Raw genomic sequence first — 24,630 nt, 5'->3', positions numbered from 1 at the left:
GCAGATATCATAAGTTGTAGCACAAAATATTTTTTAAAAGTTAACTAATATTGTTAATACCTTGTTTCCTTTGAATTTTAAATGCATCTGAATGCATAATTAGGGGGTAGCATCAAGTGAAATTTCTTATATTTGTGTATTTCATATATTTTATGTAACATTTTCTTACAAATAGCATGATCGATAAATACTTTTATGCTAGTCATTTTCTAGTACCTAATATTATTTTAAGAGTAATATTAACATGAAAAATAGCTAATAAATCTTTATCCATTTATAAAAGCCATTACACATTTCTAACACCTCCCTGCAAAATTTACATTGTGCAATACACTCAGGACATTTTCCTGAGCACTCAGGGGTGATGTAAGGAAATACCTTATATCTGGAAGTCATTGATTATGAAAAAACATTGCTTTAATACTACACATAGGCTTAAGATTTATGATATACTACTGATTCTATGCCAATAGCAAAAATTGATATTTTTATAATTCAACTAGAATTCTAAATGCAGATGCCTTGAAGCTTAATTTTTAGTTATCATTTGTAAAACAGGTATATACTCACACATTTTTACAAAATCCTATATAATAAATAGGTAATATGCAAATTGAATGTCACGCCCTTGCACAAGATGGCTGCCCCCATGTGGTCACAAGATGGCCGCCACAAGATGGCCAGCAGGAGAGGGCAGTTGTTTGCGATCAGGCCAGCAGGGGAGGGCAGTTGAGAGTGACCAGGCCGGCAGGGGAGGACAGTTAGGGGGTGATCAGGCTGGCAGGCAGAAGCAGTTAGGGGCAATCAGGCATGCAGGCAGGTGAGAGGTTGGGAGCCAGCAGTCCCGGATTGTGAGAGGGATGTCCGACTGCCGGTTTCAGCCCGATCCCACAGCAATCAGGCCTAAACCAGCAGTTGGAAATCCCCCAATGGGTCCCAGATTGGAGAGGGTGCAGGCTGTGCTGAGGGACACACACCCCCAGTGCACAAGACTGTGCTTTCCTGCTCACTGAGTCTGCCCCTTGAGTGTGTCACTTATGGATGTGTAGAGGTGTAATCTGGTATGGTCTGACACCTCTGGGTACAAGGCTCTTAGGTCTTCAGGGAGGTGCAAAGTCAGCCACTGCCTGGGGCCACCCAGCAGGAACTACAGAGAGATCTGCAGATTCCTCCTCTTTGTATCAGGTTTGGAAATGCCAAGATGAGGCCCAGCTATGAAGAAAGGCAGGCAGGTGCTGGTTCCAGGTCTTAGGCCTTTTATTGATAGGTTTGGGGCTCCCTGACCCAACTGCAGCTTGTTTGACAGATTTTAGCCTGAGCAAGGACAGGCCATTCATATGCAAAAGCTGCTGCACACAGCTTGGGTTGGGTTATAAGTTGGATGAGGCAAGGTCTTAAGGAATCACTAGAGTGGAGGAAACAGGAATGGCTGCCAGTCAGCCCAGCATAGGAACAATGATCCCTTTGAGTACCTCCATCTGGGAGAAAGCCGTCCCAGAGTTCCTGCCCTGATGCCAGACAATCCAGTTCCTTGTATGTGTCTATGATGTGGGAGCTCAGAGAAAGTGGGATCTTATAAGTTCAGTTCCTGGTGCCGGCCTTTTAAGAGGAACAGCTGTGTCTCCAGCAGCCTCTGTGTTACTGAGCCCCAATTCACACTGGTTTTTATAGCCCATAGTTCTTAATGCCCATAGGAACTTCTTTTTCCAGCCTTGGGACCCCTGGGCTGGGGGTCTGGTATAGGGCTGGAACCCCTTGCTTCTTACTGGTAGCCTCTACAGTGAAGATCTCCCTCCCAATTAAAAATGCAGCACACATGGTGCAAAAGCCCATGGGTGTCAGACCAGCCTGTCCCACACCTTGTACCAGCCTCAATGTGTTTTCTTCTTTACTTCTCAGGTTGTAGGACTTCCATGCAGCCAGCTTTCCAGCGGTTCTGGATGATGGTTGTTCTATTTTAGTTGTAATTTTGATATGGTTGTGGGAGGCGGCAAGTACATGTGTTTACCTACACCACCGTCTTCCTCGATTTCCAGTTGATTCTTGATTTAATGTTTTTTCTTTTAGGTGAAGCATCTCCTGGAGCCATTCCACAGTATAGAGAAAGGATGTCTTCTGTCACTCATAGTCCAGAAATAATGGATTCATCAGAACTACGGCCATTTTCTAAACCAGATATAGCTCTGATAGAAGCCCTGAAGCTTTTAGCTGATGAGGATTGGTAAGTTCACCATTCTTTTCTTTTTAACAAGTTTTGTGTTTTTTTTTTTAAGATTTTTAATTGATTTTTAGAAAGAGAGGAAGGGACTGGGAGAAGGAGAGGGAGAGAGAAACATCACTGTGAGAATGGAACATCTCTCTGCTTCCTCCTGCGCACCCCCAACCAGGGATCTAGCCTGCAACCCAGGCATGTGCCCTAACCAGGAATTGAACCGCAATCTGCAGGTCACAGCTCAAGGAGGGAGACACCATCTCGATATCAGCAGAGATGGAGATGGAGATGGGAGTTTGGGGAGTCCATAGTAGCTAGAGTTTGCAGGGCAGAATGCCAGAGAGAATAGAGCTCCACAAGGAACTTCAGAAGCCATCAGAGAAATCTTCTCAAATGTTTATCTGAGAACTGGTCAGGGCATGCATGTAAGTAAATTACCTGATGCCAGAACAAGGGCCATTCAAAAAAGTATAGGCAATAATCCCTAGAGCATATACAATACCAAGAATACCTCCTGTTCCTACCAGCAGAGTGGAAAACTTCATAATTCACAAGGCTTTGGATCGAACATTCAGAAGAATTTTGCTTCATCTATGGAATGAATAAACTCTAAGGTAAAGACTGGATTGGTCCCACCAAACAAAGCAAGGCCTGAGATGATCACATTTTCCAAATAACTACATCCCAGTACAAAGTTCAAAAATATTTATAGGAATACAATATCCAAGGTAAAATTCACAATGTCTGGCATCCAATAAGAAATTGCCAGACAGGCCCTAACTGGTTTGGCTCAGTGGATAGAGTGTCGGCCTGTGGACTGAAAGGTCCCAGGTTCGATTCCGGTCAAGGGCATGTACCTTGGTTGCAGGCACATCCCCAGTAGGAGGTGTGCAGGAGGCAGCTGATCGATGTTTCTCTCTCATCGATGTTTCTCTCTCATCGATGTTTCTGACTCTCTGTCCCTCTCTCTTCCTCTCTGTAAAAATCAATAAAATATATATTTTTTAAAATTACCAGGCATCCCTGGCTGGCTTGGCTCAGTGGTTGGAATGTCGGCCCGTGGACTGAAGAGTCTCGGGTTCGATTCCCGCCAAGGGCACATACCTTGGTTGCAGGCATGACACCCCACTCTGGTTGGGACTCATGCAGGAGACAGCTGATTGATGTCTCTCTCTCACATCAATGTTTCTCTCTCTCTCTCTCTCTCTCTCTCTCTCTCTCTCTCTCTCTCTCCCTCTCCCTCTCCCTCTCTCCCCCCTTTTTTTACATTCTCTCTAAAAATCAATGAGGAAAAATAATATCCTCCAGTCAGGATCAACAAAAATTGCCAGGCATGCAAAGAAGTAGGAAAATACGACCTATAATGAGAAGAAAAAAATTAAACAATTGAAACTAATGCCAAAAGGATACAGATGGAAAAAGTCATAGACAAGGACATTATAACAATAGTTATAGTTCTAATCCATGTGTTAAAGAAACTAGAAGAAGCCCTGGCCAGATAGCGCAATCACTTAAAGTGTCCCCATATGCCGAGGTTGCAGGTTTGATCTCCAATCAGGGAACATACAGGAAGCAACCAATGAATGCATAAATAAGTGGAACAACAAATTGATGTTTCTTTCTCTCTCTTTCCCTCCCTTCCTCTCTTTCTCTAACATCAATAAATTTTTTAAAAATTAAAGAAGCTGAAAGAAAGATATGAACAGAGAAAGAATGAGCTATAGGAAAACTTGCAAAATTCCTTTAGCCATATAATATAACATGGTTAAGGGAAGTGATATCCCCTCATATTTGCCATCAAGGAAAGGGTCTTATACAGATGTGTACATCAGGGGAGGAATCATGTGGTGCCATTTTAAAATTATGCTTATAACATCAGGAATAAAGAGGGTCATTTTATAATGAAAAAGGGTTATTCATCAAGAGTTCATAGTAATCCTAAACTTTTATTTACCATATAACAGAGCTTCAAAATACATTAAGCAAAAACTGGTAGACCTACAAGGAGAAATAAACAAATCTACATTATAGTTGGAACTTTAATAACCCTCTGTCATTAATTGACAGAACTAGTAGAAAGGAAATCAGTGATTATATATTAAACTTGAACACTATAAAACTAATTGAGATTTATAGAACACTCCATCTAAAACAACAGAATTCATATTATTTTTAAGTCCACAGGGAACATTTATCAAGAAAGAGCGTATTGTAGAACAAAACAAATTTTATTAAAGGATTCAGATTATACCAATTTTGTTCTTTGATCACAATGGAATTAAATAAGAAATTAGGAATTAAGAATGAAACATTAAAAAAAATTGTGGGATGCAGCTAAGTAAAGCGGGAATTTATAGTACTGTAGCACCTATATCAGAAAAGAAAAAAAGCTTTATATCAGTGACCTCAGCTTTCACCTTAAACTAGAAACAAAGGAGCAAATGAAGCCCAAAATAAGCAAATAAAGGAAATAATAAATATAGAATTGACATCAATGACATGCAAAACAGAATCAATGAAATTTTTAACAAATCAGTGAAAGCGTGTGTTCTTAGGAAAGATCAGTAAAATTGATAAACCTCGAGTGAGACATGAAGAAAAAAAGAAGAAACAAATTACCACATCAGAAATGAAAGAAGGAACATCACTACTGACCATATAGCTATTAAACAAATAATAAAAGGAATGTAATAAACAGCTTTATGCCCATAAATTTGACAATTTAGTGAAATGGACAAATTCCTTGAAATATACAAACTAACAAAACTAAAAAAGAAATTAGATAATCTGTATAACTCAATATCTGTTAAGGAAATTGAGTTTAAAACTTTCCCACAAAGAAAACTCCAGGCTCAGATAATTTCATTAGTGCATTATCCCAAATATTTAAGGAAGAAATCAACTCTACACAATATTCTAGAACATTGAAGATGTTAGAGTACTCTCCATCTAATTCTTTGAATCCAGTATTACCCTGATATCAAAGCCATACAAAAAAAAAAAAAAGAGAGAAAACTACCGAATTATACCCAATATATCTCATGAATATAGATGCACAAATCCTTAAAACAGAACTTCTTCTTTCCCCTTCTCCTAGTCCCAAATCTGCTTCTCCACCAGTATTTACCATCTTACTTAATGCCCCTGCCATGGACATTTATTTGTTCGTACTAAGTGAGTGTTAACTTTTTCTCGTATCTTCCCATTTCACCAGTTTTACTGTTTATAAAACTGTAAATTTTCACATACAGCAATCTCTGCTGCTGTTCTTCTAATCTAAGCCACAATTGCCTCTCACCTGGCTATAGCAGTGTGATCACTAGTTTCCATGCATCCATTATTTGCCCACCTCATATAACAACCAGAGAGATGCTTTTAAAACATAAATCAGATTCCCTCATGAAAAAACCCTCCAGTGGCCCTCTAAAACACACACAAAAAATTTTTTAACTGTTCACTATAGTTTACAGCAGTGATGGGCAACCTTTTGAGCTTGGTGTGTCAGACTTCACCAAAAAACTGAGCATAACTCGGGTAGTGTGTCACTTTGAGGAAAAAACATTATTTCGCAAATGTTTCATCCTCAGGAGCAGCAAATGTTTCATCCTCAGCATGCAGACGCCTCAGCGGCCGCGTGTCATCAGAAATGGCTACGTGTGTCAGTGCTGACACGCGTGTCATAGGTTCGCCATCACTGGTTTACAGGGTCCTTTAACTGCTTACTATAACTTTCAGGGTCCTTCATTATCTGAACCTCGACTCTTTTTTTTTTTTTGGTAAACTTTATTGTTGAGAGCGTTACAGATGTCCCCCTTTTTTTCCCCAATGCCCCCCTTCACCTGGTTTCTGCCACACTCCAGACCTTAACCACCCTATTGTCTGTGTCCATAGGTAATGCATGTATGCATATAAGATCTTTAGTTAATCTCTTCGCACCGCTCCTACCCCCCTTTCCTCTTAAATTTGTCAGTCTGTCCCATGTTTCCATGCCTCTGGTTCTATTTTATTCATCAGTTTATTTTGTTCATTAGATTTCTTGTTCACTTATTTTTATTTTTAGATTCAATTGTTGATACACATGTATTTATTGCCATTTTATTGTTCATATTTTTCTTCTTCCTCTTACTCTTCTTAAAGAATACCCTTCGCCAAAACCGGTTTGGCTCAGTGGATAGAGCGTCGGCCTGCGGACTCAAGGGTCCCAGGTTCGATTCCGGTCAAGGGCATGTACATTGGTTGCGGGCACATCCCCAGTAGGTGGTGTGCAAGAGGCAGCTGATCGATGTTTCTCTCTCATCGATGTTTCTAACTCTCTATCCCTCTCTCTTCCTCTCTGCAAAAAATCAATAAAAAATATATTTAAAAAAAAAAAAAGAATACCCTTCAACATCTATCTTCTATCTATATAATAGAGGAATATGCAAATTAGCCAGGACGCCACAACATCACGACTGAACAGCAGGGACCTGAGGCTGCATGGCGCCTGGCGGGGGCAAGGGACCTCAGGCCACGCCCCCCACCCTGCAGGGCTTGATGGGGGACCTCAGGCCGTGCCCGCCCCCCCCCTCCCGCCCCAGTGCCAGGCCAGGGGACCTGAGGCTGCGCCCCCCACTTAGCGCCGGGCTGGGGGACCTGAGGCTCTGCCCACCACCCAGTGCTGGGCTGGGAACCTGAGGCTGCGCCCCCTGCCCGGAGGGGCTTGATGGGGTGGGACCGGCCGGGTCTGGGTCTCCTGCATTTTTGAAGCTCATGTAGGTGATGGGCAGGGACTTGACAGGAGGGAGATTTTCATATACATTTTACTAATTTTCTTTCATCTCTGACATTTCTATTATAGAGAAAGGGCAAATAGCAATATTAAAATATTTCCTCTAATTAATTCCCTTTTAATGTGCATGAATTTCATGCACTGGGCCACTAGTTTCATATAATACTGGTTTGGTGGTGATGAACTCTTAGCTTTTTCTTATCTGTGAAGCTCTTTATCTGACCTTCAATTCTGAATGATAGCTTTGCTGGGTAGAGTAATCTTGGTTGTAGGTCCTTGCTATTCATCACTTTGAATATTTCTTGCCACTCCCTTCTGGCCTGCCAAGTTTCTGTTGAGAAACTGTTTCTGACAGTTATATGGGTGCTCTCTTGTAGGTAAGTAACTGCTTTTCTCTTGCTGCTCTTAATATTTTGTCTTTAACCCTTGGCATTTTAATTATGATGTGTCTTGGTGTGGGCCTCTTGGGCTTCCTCTTGTTTGGGACTCTCTGTGCTTCCTGGACTTGTAAGTTTATTTCTTTCACCAGGTAGGGGAAGTTTTCTGTCATTATTTATTCAAATACGTTTCAATATTTTGCTCTTTCTCTTCTCCTTCTGGCATCCTCCCCTTCCCCCACTCCCCCACCCCCAATGTGAATGTTGGTAAGCTTAAAGTTGTCCTAGAGGCTCCTTACACTCTCTTCATATTTTTAGATTCTTTTTCCTTTTTGCTCTTCTGGATGGGTGTTTTTTGCTTCTTCATATTCCAAATTGTTGATTTTACTCTCAGAATCCTCTACTGTTGAATTCCTATAAATTATTTTTTATTTCAGTTAGTGTATGCATAATTTATGACTTGTCCTTTTTTATGTCTTTGAAATTCTCACTAAGATCCTTGAAAGTCTTACTAAATCCCTTGAAGCAAGTTCTCATTAAGATCCTTGAGTAGTAACCTTAGAACCATTGTTTTGAATTCTGCATCCAGTAGCTTGCCTGCTTCCATTTCTTTCATTTGTGACATGTTTCTTTGTCTCTGCTTTATAGCTGCTTCCCTGTGTTTCTATGTATTAGGTAGAGCTGCTATGTCTCCTGGAGTTGGTAGAGTGGCCTTGTGTAATAGGTGTCCTGTAGAGCCCATTGGCTCAGCCTCCCCAGTCACCTGAGCTTTCTGAGCTTGCTAGGTCCACCCCTGTGAGGGCTGTGTGGGCAGTCTTGTTGTAGTTGAGCCTTGATTGATTTTGGTGTCACTGGGAGGAACTGACCTCCAGGTAAGTTGGCTGTGAGGACCAGTTGCTAGTACAGTGGGATGCCGGAGCCTGCCGGCACTACAGTTGAACGGTACCTGAAAAGGGGGGTGAGGATTAAAAAACACAGACACAGTAGTTTCCGGGAGGGCAAACAGTTCAAGACTGCGCGCCGAGTTTATTTTCTCAGCCCTTTTTATAAGCAGAAACAGCTTGTACAAGCATAAAGGTCATTGCCAAGGCTAGATGTTTTTCCCGCCTCCACAGGATCCTAGGTACACTCTATACTTCTCTCCCCGCCAACCTCCCTATCCTAGTTCCTGATATCAAGAACATACTACAGCTTTTGTCCCTGCTATTGAAAACATGTTGCAACTTTTGTCCCTACCACAATGCTACTCCCTCTTCGAGTCTGCTATGTATCAAACCTAAATATGTGAAACAAAGGGCCCCAGCAAAGCGGGGAAAACAAGGTTACTGGATTGTTTACCCGATTGCCTCTCACGGTTTCCCACATTTCCCCCTTTCCTTTATAATAAAAGAACCGGGGTGGGCTTTAACTGGCTAGGGAAGTAGAGGTCTGATTCCTCCCGTGGCTCATCAGCCACTCCTCAGGCTCTTGGTATCTTTTGGGGAGGAGAGGCAGAGCCCTTTTTCTTACTATGTCTATTTTAGATGATACCAACCTCTATGCAAATCAGACATACCTTCAGAGGAAGTCAGAGACGGCCAGCTACTATAGGGCCTTCCCTTGCAGATGCTTTGCTCTGCACCTAGCCAGTACCCAGTCTCGCCTTGCGGTGAGATGCAGCACTCTGACTACCTGTCTGCTTCCCATGGAGGCAATCAAGCTTAAAAATATGATTCTATACAACATGTAGAGGCCCTTGTGGGCCGGCCTTGAGCTTGACCTCGTGTAGGCCTGCTTGGAGAAGCGTCAAAGCGCTGATTCCTCTGCGTACCAGAAAAGGCAAAAGGCACGCTAGCCCTACCACCACGGCCCCTACTAGGGCTACGGTAAGGGCCACATGTTGAAGGTCAGAGGTGGAGGGGACCATGCGCATAAGCTGATTTAAAAAGTCCTTGGCGGTTTCTGCCGCATCTACCTTAAGGGGGTCTGTACTTTGCAGACCTAGGATCTCCTCATGTAATTTCAGTAGGTCTATGGATTCGTTAGCATTGTGCCAGATTCCTGACAAATGAGCCTTTACCTTGTTCCAGCCATGTACGGACTGGTTGTATGGCTGAGGCGTAACACATATCCATTGATAGTTAGCATGGCATTGTAATTTGTTCCTTACCTTTAACCCATCTATTTCTTCCCCTAGGTACATAACCATGTCATATAAAGCATTGAGCTTCTCCTCAATCTTTCTATCAATCGCCTCTTGTGTCCCTAAGGCTGTGCTAACATTTTTGGATAAATCATTGACAAAATGAGCTGTTTGTACCTCTTGGGTAAGGGCCGCAGCAGCAGCTGCAGCCGTGGCAATTAGGGTTATCAAGGCCGTGACACCGGCTATCAGCAACCCAATGAACCTCCGGGGTCTGCTGAGGGCCGAGGTCACCTCCCTCCACACCTGGAGGGAATGATCATTATACCAGGGCTCAGAGAGATTTACCGGGGACCATTACAAAGGCAGGCTGGTGGAGAACAACTACCTGTTCTCCCCAAGGTACATTAGCAATACAATTGGTTAACAGGCAATTTACACAAGTAGCATTAAAGGTCTGACCTTGATGGGAAATATTCACCTTCCCCACTAGCAAGGCATAAGGCTCTGGCACACAGGCAGTCACATTAACTGTCCAGCTGCTTGCAGTCCAGTTCTTATTCTTATCACTAGACGGATAGGTCACCACGGCTGTGACCGTGTTCAGAGCAGCAGCCAATTTCCAGAGTAGTAGCTGGATTGGGCCGCCAGCCACGCTCCAGAGTCCCTCATAGAGTCCTTGAGTCCAACTGGTCTTGTTGAAGACGGACCAGTTGATGATGGATGAGTTGGTGCCCTGGATCGGGAAGGCAACAGCTTGATTGGTGTAGCACCGCTCCCAAGGTACTGAATGCTCTCGTATATCGGATGGTTTCTCACATGGACTGTTGCGTGGCGAACCAGCCTCTCTGGTAACCAGCGCGGCCCCTCGGCGTCCTGAGCATAAGTGCGGGAACTACTGGCTCCCCACAATCTCTGAGCAGCAGATTGTCCATGAGCATCAAAAGTTAAAAAATTAAGGATAAAGAGAGCATGATGTAAATAGTTATGTGCTGACCTAGGGTATAGCTCCCCCTCTTTTATTTTTTGTAATTGAGTTTTAAGAGTCCCATTGGCTCTCTCTACTATCCCCTGTCCTTGAGGGTTATAGGGAATTCCTGTTTTTAGACTGATTCCTAGTTGACTGCAAAATACCTGGAAATTCTTACCAGTGTACCCTGGTCCATTGTCTGTTTTGATACATTTGGGCTGCCCCATGGTGGCAAAGCATTTCAAGCAATGGGCAATACAATGCTTACTGGCTTCTCCAGTTTGGGCAGTTGCCATAACAAATCCAGAAAATGTATCTATAGTGACATGTACATATTTTAATTTCCCAAAAGGGGCAACATGAGTAACATCCATCTGCCATAGCTGATTGGGCATTAACCCTCTGGGGTTTACGCCATAGGAGGGTACAGTAGTGGTAGTGGGGCAAGTACCGCATTGTTTAACTATCTGCCGCGCTGCCTCTCTAGTGATTTTAAACTGTAAGCGCAGGCTGTTACTATTTTGATGATGAATGGCATGTGACTGTCGAGCTAATTGTTCTGGGGTAGGCTGTGTTTGGACTAGCATTGCCACTCGGGTGGCCATGTCAGCTAGGTCATTTCCTTTAGAAAGGGGACCAGGGAGGCCTGTGTGAGCTCGGAGGTGGCCAAAGTAGCAAGAAACTTGCCGTCTCTGTATCTGGCCCTGGATGCTTGCAAACAACTGTTGGACTATAAGGTTAGAGGTTTCTATGGTTGGTACAGTCTCTATCAATTCCAAAGCTTTTACAACATAATGACTATTAGAATACAGATTAAATGCTTGAGTAGGCAGCTGTTCCAGAACTACCAGAACGGCTTGTAACTCTACTACCTGAGCGGAGTTATGACCCGTCTGGAAAGAGGTTACCTTGCCTGATATGTTAGTGGCATAAAAAACAGTAACTGTTAGATTTATTTTATTAGACCCTCACAAAGTACTTTGGCATAACTACTTACCCTCTGTTTAGGGAGGCAGAATGCAAATTATTTACTCTTCCTGGCTTACTGGCCTGTATTATTTGCTTTCTTTACAACATATCTCTTCTCCTTCTTATACCTACACAACCTTCTATTGAGACACTTCTAAATTAGCCTTTAAACCTTCTTTCTATGTCCTTTAAAAATGTATAACCATGCCTCAGACCTTCTACTTAGTATTCCTTATTCTTTGAAACTTCAATCCTTTAATGAATCCTAAAAACTAAACAGCCAGAATTTCTTAGATTAACATTTATGACCATACTTTAAATGTACTTTTTCAAGAAAATATAACTAGACCTTCAGTGATAAAGCCAAGAGTAGGTAAAAATATTTCCTTTTCTTTGAAAGGTTTTACAATGTACATTAATCACATTAAACTTAATGGCCAATTGAGACAAACAGTTCTGATACTGTTCCTCCACCACTGATTAAGACTGGGTGGTGGCAGGTGTCAGAAATAAGATTCATTTAGGTTTTGAGCTTGCTGGGCAGACTTGGTGACTTTGCCAGCTCCAGCTTTCTTCTTATAGTTAATTTTAGAATGTGGTCCCTGCTTTAAATCTCTTTGGACTACAATTGTTATAACTTTATATCTTTAAATTAATAAATATAGACAGAAATGTTGTTAGGCAGGCCGATTCCCCCTCTGACAGAGAGAAAACACCCCTGGGAAAAAAGAATCCCAGTGGCCACTCGGGGGGGTTGCTACCTGTCAGAGCACTCAGCCTTTAACAAATTAAATGTGTTGTTGTTGTTGTTTTTTATATATGAACAAATAATTATAACCAGGCAGACAACAAAATATCAAACAAACATCTGTCCTTATATCATTTCAGTAAATAAGTATTCTTATATTCTTGGGATCTAAGCAGATAACAGGAACACTGCCTCTAAGTCCACTGATGGGGGCCTCCCTTTCCTATCGTCGCTTTTTCTGGCTTCTGCCATAGGCCAGTGGGCGGGACCAGTGTGTTGAAGGAAAAGTCATCCTGCAGTCCGGCTCGGGGAGGGACAGGTTACACATAGAGCGTTATTTCAGGAGAGGCAAAACCTTGATAAAAGCTCAGTAATCCAATCATACAGTCAAAGGTTAAACTGGAAGGGAAGAACCACTCAATGTCCTCTAAGAGGATTTTAACAAACTGATAAACTGACAAAACCTTGACAAATCAAAACTCAATAAATAATATATACATATAGGGCCCAATTATGACAGAAAATATAAGACAAAAAGACAAAACAAACAGTCCTGATACCAACACGACAAAACACAAAACAAACACCTGTTGAGAGGGAGAGCCTCCAGCCCCTTCTGGGGGGTCCCTCTCTCCTCTCGCAGGAGAAGATTTCTTGTGAGCTGAAAGCCTGGATGGCCTCCTGAAAGAAAAGATTTTTAATCCAGTTACAGATGCTATTAGGATCAGGATGAGAGAGGAAGGGAAAGTCCAGGTTATGTCCTCTATGAGGATCCTAATAACTGAAAACAGTAAGTTAAACAAATGGTTAACGGAGTCTATAAAGAGTTAATAGTAACTTCAGCCTTAGTTCCACGTTGGACTATGATGTCACAGGCAGGGGCAGGGCCTGTACATCTCTCCGCCCTGTGAAGCTGTTAGGGGAGTCTCCCAGCACCAAAAGAGATAAGGAAGCTGTAAATAAAAGTTCTTTTGTTCTTTGAAATGTTATAAATGGATACTTTTAAATCAACCTTAGAACTTTAAAATTCAATTTAATACAGTAAATTCACAAATCAGAGCAAACTGAAACCTTCATTTATACAAACAGAGGAATTTTTATCATCTAAGTGGGCTTATTCCCTCTCTGATGGAGAACAAAAGACTCTGAGAAAAAGGTGTCTCAGCAGCTGCTAAAGACCTTTGTATTCCGCCACAGCAGGTCCGCCCTATCTTTAAAATTAAACAACAGAAAGAGATAACAAATACTTTCACACTTACATTTATACATCAGACAGTCTGAGTTTTTGACCTAGGGGAGGTGATCAAGCTCCCCCTTCTACTCACTGGGATATGGGAAAGTTGGCCATTCCCGCTCACAAAATTTCTGTAAATCAAAAGCATTAACGGAGGCTCCGTAATCATCCGCTTGCCGCTTGAATTCCTGAAAACTTTTCAAAAAACATTGCAGGGGAGTACAGACAGAAGAACATGAAGCAGACTGACCCATTCTAATGATAAAGACAATTAGACCACAATAACACAGAATAACAAAGACAAAGACAACCAACAGGATCTCCGGGCACCGTCGTGCACCGGGATCTGGTCTCGGAAGTAGCGCTGCGTCCAGCCTTCCAGAGACCCCAGATGGGCACCCACAGAACAGAACCAGAAATAAGTTTCTTACCGGTAAGAACCAGATCCAGGTGGCTCCTTTCCCTCTTCTTTGAGGGTCGCCGTCTGACCCACTTCTCTCCATTTTTGTCCCTCATGCTTCTCTGCTAGACTGTCCCTCACCAGGCTCCATAAAGAGAAGGCATCTACCGGCGTTCGGCGGGGACCATGAGCCTGGAAATGCCCTTGAATTCTCTTCCCTACCTGTTCCCAAGTTTCTAAACACACAGTTCCCTCTTCAGGAAACCATGGGCACACTTCCTTAATAAACATAATGAAGCGCTCTATTTTCTTTTTGCTCGTATCAATACCCCGAGCCTTAAGCATTCCCTTAAGCATGTACACATATAATAAGCTACTGCTAGTCCCATTTTCACTAGCTTCTCCCGCCGTCTGCTCTGTCACCGCGTCCCACTTCTTCTGCGAACGTTCTCTTACCTTATTACCGCGGTGCTCCTTCACCGAATCCCCTGTTTTCAGGTCCCTGTTCCGGGCGCCACCTGCCGGAGCCTGCCGGCACTACAGTTGAACGGTACCTGAAAAGGGGGGTGAGGATTAAAAAACACAGACACAGTAGTTTCCGGGAGGGCAAACAGTTCAAGACTGCGCGCCGAGTTTATTTTCTCAGCCCTTTTTATAAGCAGAAACAGCTTGTACAAGCATAAAGGTCATTGCCAAGGCTAGATGTTTTTCCCGCCTCCACAGGATCCTAGGTACACTCTATACTTCTCTCCCCGCCAACCTCCCTATCCTAGTTCCTGATATCAAGAACATACTACAGCTTTTGTCCCTGCTATTGAAAACATGTTGCAACTTTTGTCCCTACCACAATGCTACTCCCTCTTCGAGTCTGCTATGTATCAAACCTAAATATGTGAAACAAAGGGCCCCAGCAAAGCGGGGAAAACAAGGTTACTGGATTGTTTACCTGATTGCCTCTCACGGTCTCCCACAGTGGGAGAGCTGCTATGCAGGAGAAACCCCTATGGATCAGGACTTGCTTCCATGAGGCTTTGCTGCTCACTGAGTCTGCCCCTTGAATGTGTTGCTTACAGATGTGTAGAGTTCTAATCTGGTATGGTCTGAAGCTGTCCACGAGGTGCACTGGCTCTGGGGCCCCCAGGGAGGTGCAAAGTCAGCCACTGCCTGAGGCCACCTGGCAGGAGCCACAGAGAGATCTGCAGATGACTGCTATTTGTATTGGGCTTGGAAGAGCCCAGGCAAGGCCCACCTCTGAAGCAAAGCAGGCTGCTGCTAGTGCTGGTTCTTGGGCCTCTTATTGATAGGTTTGGGGCATGGTGACACCAGCTGCTGCTTGTTTGAGAGATTTTCAAAAAGTCTGAAGCCTGAGCCAGGACAGGCCATTCATATGGAAAAGCCACTGCGAACAGCTTGGGTGGGGCTGGCAAATTGGATGGGGCCAGGTCTCAGGGAATCACCAAAGCAGAACAAACAGTGTGGGTCACCCAGAAGGAGACTCAGATATGGCTGCCAGTCTGCCCTGCTTGGGGGGAGGGTGGTGCGGGGAGGAGGAGTCCCAGCACAAGAATAGTGACCCTTGTGAGCACACCCTCCCCCAGCATGGGAGAGCTGCCCCCGAGTTCCTGCCCCAATGCCAGACAATTCAGTTCCTCCCTTTATGTCCCTGGGTTCCCCAAATTCACTGCCAGACGCTGAAGCTCAGAGGAAGCGGGACGTGTTAAGTTCATGTGCTGGCCCTTTAAGCGGAACTGCCTGGGGCTCTAGCAGCCTTGGTATCATTCAGCCACAATCCCCACTGGTTTTTACTGCTCGAAGTTACAGGGAATTCTCATCTTGGCTCCAGAACCCTGGGCTGGGGGTCTGGTGTGGGGCTGGAACCCCTTGCTTTTCATGGGCGGCCTCCGCAGCCAAGCTATCCCTCCCAATTTAAAAAAAACAAAACACCACACCTGAGTGTCGGACCAGCCCATTCCATTCCTCCTACCAATCTTGATGTACTTTCTTTACTTCTCTAGTTGTAGGACTTCCATTTAGCCAACTTTCAGGTGGTTGTGAATGATGGTTGTTCTGTATTTAGTTGTAATTTTGATGTGGTTATGGGAGGTGGTGAGTACTGGTGTTTACCTACACCTCTGTCTTGGTTCTCTCCCTTGTATCTTTTTGTAGCCTCATTCCCTACCATGCTCTGCCTTACTCATCCACTCTAGCTACCTGGCTTTTTTCTTTCTGTACACCCAAGCTCATTTCTACCTCAAGATCTTTGTACTTCATTCTTTGAACAGTTTCCCAATGGCTTTCTCTCTCCATTCAGAAAACTGTCAAATGTCACCTCCTCAGAAAAGCTTTCTTTCATGACCCTCACTAAAATAGTGTTTTTCCCCATCGTCTTATGCTGCTTTATTTTTTAAAATATATTTTTATTTATTTCAGAGAGGAAGGGAAGGGGAGAGAGAGATAGAAACATCAACAATGAGAGAGAATCATTGATTGGCTGCCTCCTGCACCACCACCCCTACTGGGGATTGAGCCTGCAACCCTGGCATGTGCCCTTGGCTGGAATCGAACCTGGGACCCTTAAGTCCACAGGCTGACACTCTATCCACTGAGCCAAACCAGCTAGGGCTGCTGCTTTATTTTTAATATTCCATTTTGTGACCTGACCTTATATATTTTTTTCCTCATTATAAGATCCATGAGGATAGAGATGTTTTCTCTTTTTCAGATGAACATTTCACATGAAGTTGGAAGGAATCTGCATTCTGCTGTTATTGATTGTAGTGTTCTATAAATGTCAAGTAGATCAAGTTGGTTGATAATGGTTGCTAATGTTTAAGTTTTCTGTGTTCTTACTGATTTTCTGTTTTATCAATTACTAGGAAAGGGCTTTTGAAATCTCCAACTATAATTGAAGATTTGTTAAGTTTATTTTTGCTGTTGTTATTTTATTCCTTTTAGCACTTAGATTTTGTTCAGTTGATTTCTGGCTTTTATATTTCTGACCTGAAGTCTTCTGTAATTCTTATCTTTGTTCTTCTGTATGTTATGTGTCTTTTTCTATAGCTACCTTTAAGAATATTCCCTTTAACACTCTTTTTAGCAATTTGATTCTGATTTCCCATATTGTGGTGGGGGGGGCGGGTTGTTTGTTTGTTTTTTGTGGTTATCCTTTTTGGGGCTTATTCTTGGATCTGAGAGTTTATAATTTTGATCAAATTTGGAAAAATTCAGCCACTGTTTTTTAATTTCTTTTTTATACTTCTCTCAACTCCACTTTCTATTTACTTTTATGTGTATAGAATTGGGTTGCTTCTACATCTAAATTGTTACTGTAAACTGTTTTATGCTTATGTATAAAATGAAATTTTTGAACCAGACAGTTATTAAGTAGGTTTGTTTTTACCACCTTAGAATCTTAGGTCTTTTCTCTCTGTTTTACATAATTTATTCAGGGAAATTAACTGCTTAAAAAAATAACCATTAACTTAATATTACCAACTTAGGAAACTCACCTTAGTTCACATTATCAAACCCACAAGATGAAAACCATCAAATTTGAAATGTTGTATCTAAAATCCAATTGAATCTACCCTGTTGGTGTTAGTATTCACCTGTCCTTCATCTGGCTCATTACATTAGATAATGAAAAGAAATACAAGTTATAGAACCACCTCTTGGTGGTTTTCTGTTCTTGAATTACTGTATTTATTCAACAACAAGGTAACAGGTAGTTATTTTTTTCCTATTTTTGTTTTACTGTTTCCCTCGCCTTTTGTTTACCTTCCTTTCCCTCTTTTTTAGAAAGAATATGGCACTCTTACTAGGGGACAGACATTTTCCTTTTTATTTACAAAGCATGATCTTAGTTTGTCAATAGTGATTTTGAATCATGAAAGAGAACTATTAGAGCAAATAACACGTTACATATTTTTTTTAATTTGGAATTCCTACATGATAAGGGAAAATAGGCAAGGTGTCCTCATTGGCAGTATTTCATACACGAAGACATCCTGTTCCAGTTGAGCCCCATTTTAATAAGTGATTTTGTCCTTTGTTTCTTTTTCCCATAGGGAGAAGAAAATTGAGGGACTGAATTTTATTAGATGCTTAGCTGCTTTTCATTCTGAAATATTGAACACAAAGTTGCATGAAACAAATTTTGCAGTAGTTCAAGAGGTAAACTTATTTTCAACTGAGTTAAGGATTGTTTGAATAATAAAGAATAAATATGCCACATTTATTTTACCTCTAAAAAAAACTGTTCTAAATGATGTTAGTAGGCTTGTATATAGTTAAAGTAACTCATGCCTTACTTTGCAACATTTAAAAAAATTATTAAATGTTTATTTTCAGTACATAAGGTAATACATGTTAAAACATGGTATTTTAATAGTGAATTTGGTTTCAAAGTTATTATTACTGATTTTCTTTCAGAATATCAGCAAAATGTACATTTTAGAAATTTTTTTTAGGTGAAAAATTTACGCTCTGGAGTTTCTCGTGCTGCTGTGGTCTGTTTAAGTGATCTTTTCACTTACCTGAAAAAGAGCATGGATCAAGAACTAGATACTACAGTAAAAGTTTTGTTGCAGAAGGCAGGAGAATCAAATACATTTATAAGAGAAGATGTTGACAAAGCCTTGAGAGCTATGGTCAGTAATGTAACTCCTGCACGTGCAGTTGTTTCTCTTATCAATGGAGGACAAAGGTAATGTTCAAAATAATCTTGATATGTCCTTAAACTAAAAATGCAGTTGTTTGTAATTTGAGGTATAGAGAAAAACTAGCAGATTCCAGTATTATTTCAGTTGAAAAACATTTATTAAATAATCTGTTTGTCATAAACACTATATTAGGTGCCGAATATACAAAGAATAATATTATTTTTCTAATAATATTATCTACTATTGTAGATCTAGCACTAAATAAATGTTAGTGATTGAGTTTTGTTTTGTTTTGTTTTTAATAAATCTTCATTGTTCAGATTATTACATTTGTTTCTCTTTTTTCCTCCCATAGCTCCCCTCCACCTGGTTCCCACCCCACCCTCTACCCTTACCCCCGCTCACATCCTCATCCATGGGTGTACGATTCTTGTCCAGTCTCTTCCCGCACCCCACACATCCCTTCCCCCCCGAGAATTGTCAGCCCACTCCCTTTCTATGCCCCTTATTCACCAGTTTATTCTGTTCATCAGATTTTTTTATTCACTTGATTTTTAGATTCACTTGTTGATAGATACGTATTTGTTGTTCATAATTTTTATCTTTACCTTTTTCTTCTTCCTCCTCTTCTTAAAGAATACCTTTCAGCATTTCATATAATACTGGTTTGGCGGTGATGAGCTCCTTCAGCTTTTTCTTATCTGTGAAGCTCTTTATCTGACCTTCAATTCTGAATGATTGCTTTGCTGGGTAGAGTAATCTTGGTTGTAGGTTCTTGCTATTCATCACTTTGAATATTTCTTGCCACTCCCGTCTGGCCTGCATAGTTTCTGTTGAGAAATCAGCTGACAATCGTATGGGTGCTCCCTTGTAGGTAACTAACTGTTTTTCTCTTGCTGCTTTTAATATTCTCTCTTTGTCTTTTGCTCTTGGCATTTTAATTATGATGTGTCTTGGTGTAGTCCTCTTTGGATTCCTTTTGTTTGGGGTTCTGTGCACTTCCTGGACTTGTAAGTCTATTTCTTTCACCAGGTGGGGGAGGTTTTCTGTCATTATTTCTTCAAATAGGTTTTCAGTATCTTGCTCTCTCTCTTCTTCTGGCACCCCCATAATTCGGATGTTGGTACGCTTGAAGTTGTCCCAGAGGCTCCTTACACTATCTTCATATTTTTGGATTCTTTTTGCTTTTTGCTTTTCCGGTTGGGTGCTTTTTACTTCTTTGTATTTCAAATATTTGACTTGATTCTTGTGATCCTCTAGTCTGCTATTGGATCTCTCTCTCTATTTTTTTTCTCTCTCTCTTTTTAAAATATATTTTATTGATTTTTTACAGAGAGGAAGGGAGAGAGATAGAGAGTTAGAAACATTGATCAGCTGCCTCCTGCACACTTCCCACTGGGGATGTGCCCACAACCAAGGTACATGCCCCTGACCGGAATCGAACCTGGGACTCTTCAGTCCGCAGGCCGATGCTCCATCCACCAAGCCAAACCAGTTTTGGCTCTGTATATTATTTTTTATTTCAGTCAGTGTATGCTTAATTTCTAGTTGGTCCTTTTTCATATCCTCGAGGGTCTCGCTAAATTTATCAGCCTTTTCTAGAAAATTCTTGAAAAACCTTATAACCGTGGTTTTGAACTCTCTATCCAGTCATTTGCTTTCCTCCATTTCTTTCATTTGTGACCTGTTTCTTTGTCTCCGCATTTTGGCTGCTTCCCTGAGTTGATAGAGTGGCTTTGTGTGCTTGGTGTCTTATAGGGCCCAGTGGCTCAGCTACCCAGTTACCTGAGGTGGACACTCTTGGTGCACACCTTTGTGGACTGTGTGCACAGTCTTATTGTAGTTAAGCCTTGATTGTTGTTGGTATCACTGGGAGGAATTGACCTTCAGGCCAATTGGCTGTGAGGATCAGCTGTGTCTATGCTGGGAGAACTTCTGTGCTGGAGACACTCTTATGAGACAAGACTTGCAAAAGCCTCTGTGCTCAGCTTGGATGGGGCGGAGTCTCAGGGCGGAGCAGACAGCATTGGCTTCCCGTCAGCCCTGCCCAAAGGGACCCCTGGGTCTCAGTGTCCCGTGGTAATCCCTGCAAGCACCTCTGAGAGAAAGCCGCCCTTGAGTTTTGCCCAGTGCTGGACAGTCCAGTTTCTCCCCGTATGAGTCTGGGTTTCCAGAGTCTCACCTGGAACTGGAGTTCAGAGCAGTCGGGAGCTTTTGTCTCCCTCACAATTGAGAAAGCCAGTCGCATACTCAGTTGCCAGCCCTCTCTGCGCACGAGCGTGCCTCCATACCTCTGCCTTCTGCAGCTCTTCTGAGTCTCAGTGTGCTCTTCTCTTTCCTTATACTTATATAATTTCCACTCAGCCAGCCTTCCTGTGGTTCTGGATGATGTCCGTTTTGTCTTTTAGTTGTAGTTTTGAAATTGTTGTGCGAGGCAGCAATTTAGGTGTTTACCTATGCCGCCATCTTGGTTTCTCAATCTAGTGATTGAGTTTTTATTCATTTATTTTTAACATCTTGGGGAGGGATAGGTAATGCAAATAATTTGTCATTTTAGCTTTCAAGGGTGATGAAGGTTAGGAGTAGTTTAATCATTTAACTTTAAGGGTACATATTTGGAAAATTGTTTATACATCAACTTTGTTTTAATTCACCATGTTTCCTTATAGCCATTTACACATTGCAGTAAGAAGATGTACAGCCCAGCACCTTTCAGATGTAGTTGAACTTATGGAAGTGGAGCGTATTTTATCTGGAACAAAAGATATGGCTGAACGTATATTACCAGCCGCTGCTAAGTTTGCTCAGGACAGCTCACAAGAAACCAGGTGAATGGTTGCTAATATTTGTTGAATCTCTTAGTATAAGGGCTTAATATAAAGAAACAAATGTTTAAAAAAGAATGAACATGTTTTTAAATGTACAAGTTGTGTACTCAGGGATTGGTGCTGGGGGGAATGGTTTTATTTAACTAATTTGTAAATGATCTTTGGGGAGTGCACAGTGAATCCTCCAGATTTACAGATGGCGCTACAATAATTCTGTGTAGTTAGATGCTATGCTAAATGGATGAACTGCATGAAAATGTCACAAGACTGTATGAATGGGCAGAAAAATGGCAAAAGAACTTCATTGTGGGAAATGTAAGGTAGTGTATTTAGGGAGAAATGATATATTTTCCAAGCAGCCAGGTAAAATCAAGAAAATAGGTGCACATAAAAAATGGATAGCATACTAACTCCAGAAATATGGGATATCTGCACTTAGAAATTTACATAAATTTTTAATTGCTATCTGTACTTGAAGAACAATTTTGTGAAGGTTAAGAACTGTCAAAGAAAGATGGAAAAATAATTAAGATGTGTATGGTACAGTGGATGTAGTGGTGACAGAAATTTTGGATGTACTCAGAAGCCTAGGTTCAATTCCTAGCTCCAATCACTGTTTGCCCTTAAGCAAGTTACTCAACCTCTGTTAGCCTTTGTTTCCTTGTCTATAAAATTAGGAAAGTTAGATTGGAGATTGATAATGCCCCACACAAAATCTAAAAATGTATGGCAGTTATATATGAAGTTAGATTAAAAGGGGAGAAGGAGACTACTGAGTTCATAGAGACTAAAGTAAAAAAAGGATATCAAATTCTTAACATTTTAAGATGCCCATTACTTGGGGTAATGAGTTAATCTTGTGGGGGTCATTATATCAAAAGCTAATAATATAGAAGGTAACTATGTTAATTTTCTACTGCTGCATAACAAATTACCATAAATATAATGGTTTAAGTCAACACATTTTTTTTTTAACTTACTGTTCTTTAGGTTAGAAGTCTGACATGACTCAACTGCTTCCACTTAGGGTCTCACAAGGTGGAAATCAAGGTGACCACAGTGCTGGACCCTTACCTAGAGGGTCTATAGAAGAATCTGGTTACAGATTCATTCCACTTGTTGGCTGTGCCGCACCAGCATAGCCAAGGGTTCGGCGAGCCTGAGCGGGGCGACGAAGGATGGAGAAATGATAGACAAAGAGAAAAAGCTGGGTCTAGGTAGATCTTCTGTGCCTGGCTGAGGCCACAGAACAGATCCAGACTGCAAATTTGAGGCTTTATTTATAGTCAGGAACAAACAAGGTAATCTACAATGTTCTTGTAAGTTTCACTTGTTTTGGCAGTACTTGCTGCCCCTCCCACAGCCCACTAGCTACCCAGGAAAGATCTAGGGAGCAGTTACAAGATCAAGCTTAATTATGCTTACAGGGCTGTGCCCTTCCAAGCTTGGGACTTGTTTTCGACTTTGCCAGCAGGTCAGTCTGAGGCTTAACCCTATAACCGCTTCCTACAGTTGGCCAAATGTAGTTCCTTGTGGTTATAGGAATGAGTAACCGTTTCTTTGCTGGCTGTCAGTCAGGGTTCTCTCTCAGTTCCGTAAAGATAAGAACCTGACTTCCGCTGTAAGCACAGAAAGCTCTCTGCTTTTAAGGGCCCATGTGATTAGATTAGATCTAGATAATTTCCCTATCCTAAAATCATTGGTACCACCCTATCTAATAAAGAGGGAACATGCTGATTGACCCTCATGCCATCACAAAGTTGGCAGTACCCACAGCCAATAAGGAGAGAATATGCTAATTGACTGTCACGCCCTCAAAGATGGCAGTCAGTTAGGCGTCCACGACCACAAGATGGCAGTGCCCAGTCCCCTCAGCCCCGCGGGGGCGGCAGGCACGCCTGCCTCTGAAGTCCCCCAGTCTCCTCAGCCCTCCAGCCCCCCAGAGCCAGCCCAAGGTGCAGGCAAGCCTCAGATGGCAGCTGCCCAGCCACCCAGGGCCAGCCTGAGGCACAGGCAAGCCTCGGATGGCGGCTGCCCAGCCTACACCCAAGGCACAGGCAAGCCTCGGATGGTGGCTGCCTAGCCGCCCAGGACCGCCCAAGGCTTGCGCTGTCAACAGTGGCAGCAGTGAAGGTGTGATGGGGTGTCGCCTTCCCCTGATCACCGGGTTGCCTCCCGTCCCTGAGGGCTCCCCGACTGTGAGAGGGGGCAGGCCAGGCTGAGGGACCCTCCCTCCAATGCATGAATTTTCATGTACCGGGCCTCCAGGATAACATAATCCTGAAAGAAAAGGACATCCTGGGGGAACCATTTTGTAAGTTCTACATACCCCATTAATGTGCAAAACCGTTTAGGAGGGTTGGATCCTAATAGACTATTTAGGAACAAAAAAAGATAATGGTTGTTTTGTGTCATAACTTTTTCTTGATGGCATAGTAATTCTTATAATCCATTTGTTACTTCCTAGATTCTTATTTGAAAATTTAAAATTATAAAATGGTTACAAATTTCCAGTTTTACTATTTCTCACATTTTGTGTTCCTATTGCCTGCTTACTTGGTTGTTTTAGCCATTCCCAAATTAGGTCCTCTGGTAGACCTTTTGTCTTTAATGTTCTGGGCCAAAAGTTAATTAGAATTGTTTTTTGAAACTAACTGATTAGGAGCTGCCTATATGGATATAGACCTAATTCTGGTTGTGAGGAGAGAAAAGGTAATTTTTATTCTCTTACATACCCTGTCTGTAATTTCATTATCTTTGAGAATCTGTTGATATATATGATTTTGAGATCATCCTATACCCCTCTCCCTCAAAAGCACTGCCTTCTCTGGTTCTTCTAGTCCCATATACATATCCTAAGTTATAGGCAAAATTATAACTGTAATTTATTTGGGGGCCAAACTTCCTTGAGAAATAAAATATGGTATGTTATGAGATACTGTATGATCTCTCTATCCAAAAATATTTCCAATATGCACTTCCATGATATTTGAGTTTCTACCATTAGACTGATATCTTGGCTTAAGGTATTATCCTAAAAGAATTAGTTTAAATTCATATATCATAAAAATTCTAGTTTGGAGAGCATTACATATTCATTAATATACCAACCACAATTTATCAACTAACTTTGGGTGTATTTTAGGTAGCAGAGAATAGGTTTTTGACAAATTGGATCCCAGGTAAGTTATAACTAGGAAAAAATAGAGAGAGTCAGAAATACAGAACCAAGGGGAGGTTGACTCAGGTCAAAACATCTAACAAGCAGATGAGCAGCAAAAGGACACTGGACAAGGAGCCCAGAAAAAAAGATAAGAATTATCCTAATTCATAGTTTTGCC

General features: G+C 41.9%; 1 protein-coding gene across 2 annotated transcripts in view; it reads left to right on the top strand.

The window, feature by feature from the left end:
- The window catches only part of TOGARAM1 (TOG array regulator of axonemal microtubules 1), a 148,548-nt gene that overhangs the window by 96,220 nt on the left and 27,698 nt on the right, over positions 1-24,630 (top strand). For both annotated transcript variants that reach the window (XM_054725477.1, XM_054725471.1), the window contains 4 exons: positions 2,068-2,221; positions 17,868-17,973; positions 18,270-18,505; positions 21,131-21,289. In XM_054725477.1, the coding sequence (XP_054581452.1) occupies positions 2,068-2,221; positions 17,868-17,973; positions 18,270-18,505; positions 21,131-21,289 (655 nt within the window). The remainder of the gene's footprint in view (positions 1-2,067; positions 2,222-17,867; positions 17,974-18,269; positions 18,506-21,130; positions 21,290-24,630) is intronic.

This window comes from Eptesicus fuscus, chromosome 2 (assembly GCF_027574615.1).
Source record: "Eptesicus fuscus isolate TK198812 chromosome 2, DD_ASM_mEF_20220401, whole genome shotgun sequence".
Taxonomy (NCBI): Eukaryota; Metazoa; Chordata; class Mammalia; order Chiroptera; family Vespertilionidae; genus Eptesicus; species Eptesicus fuscus.
The sequence above is the reverse complement of the archived record's forward strand: the minus strand, read 5'-3'. Positions and strand labels throughout refer to the sequence as shown.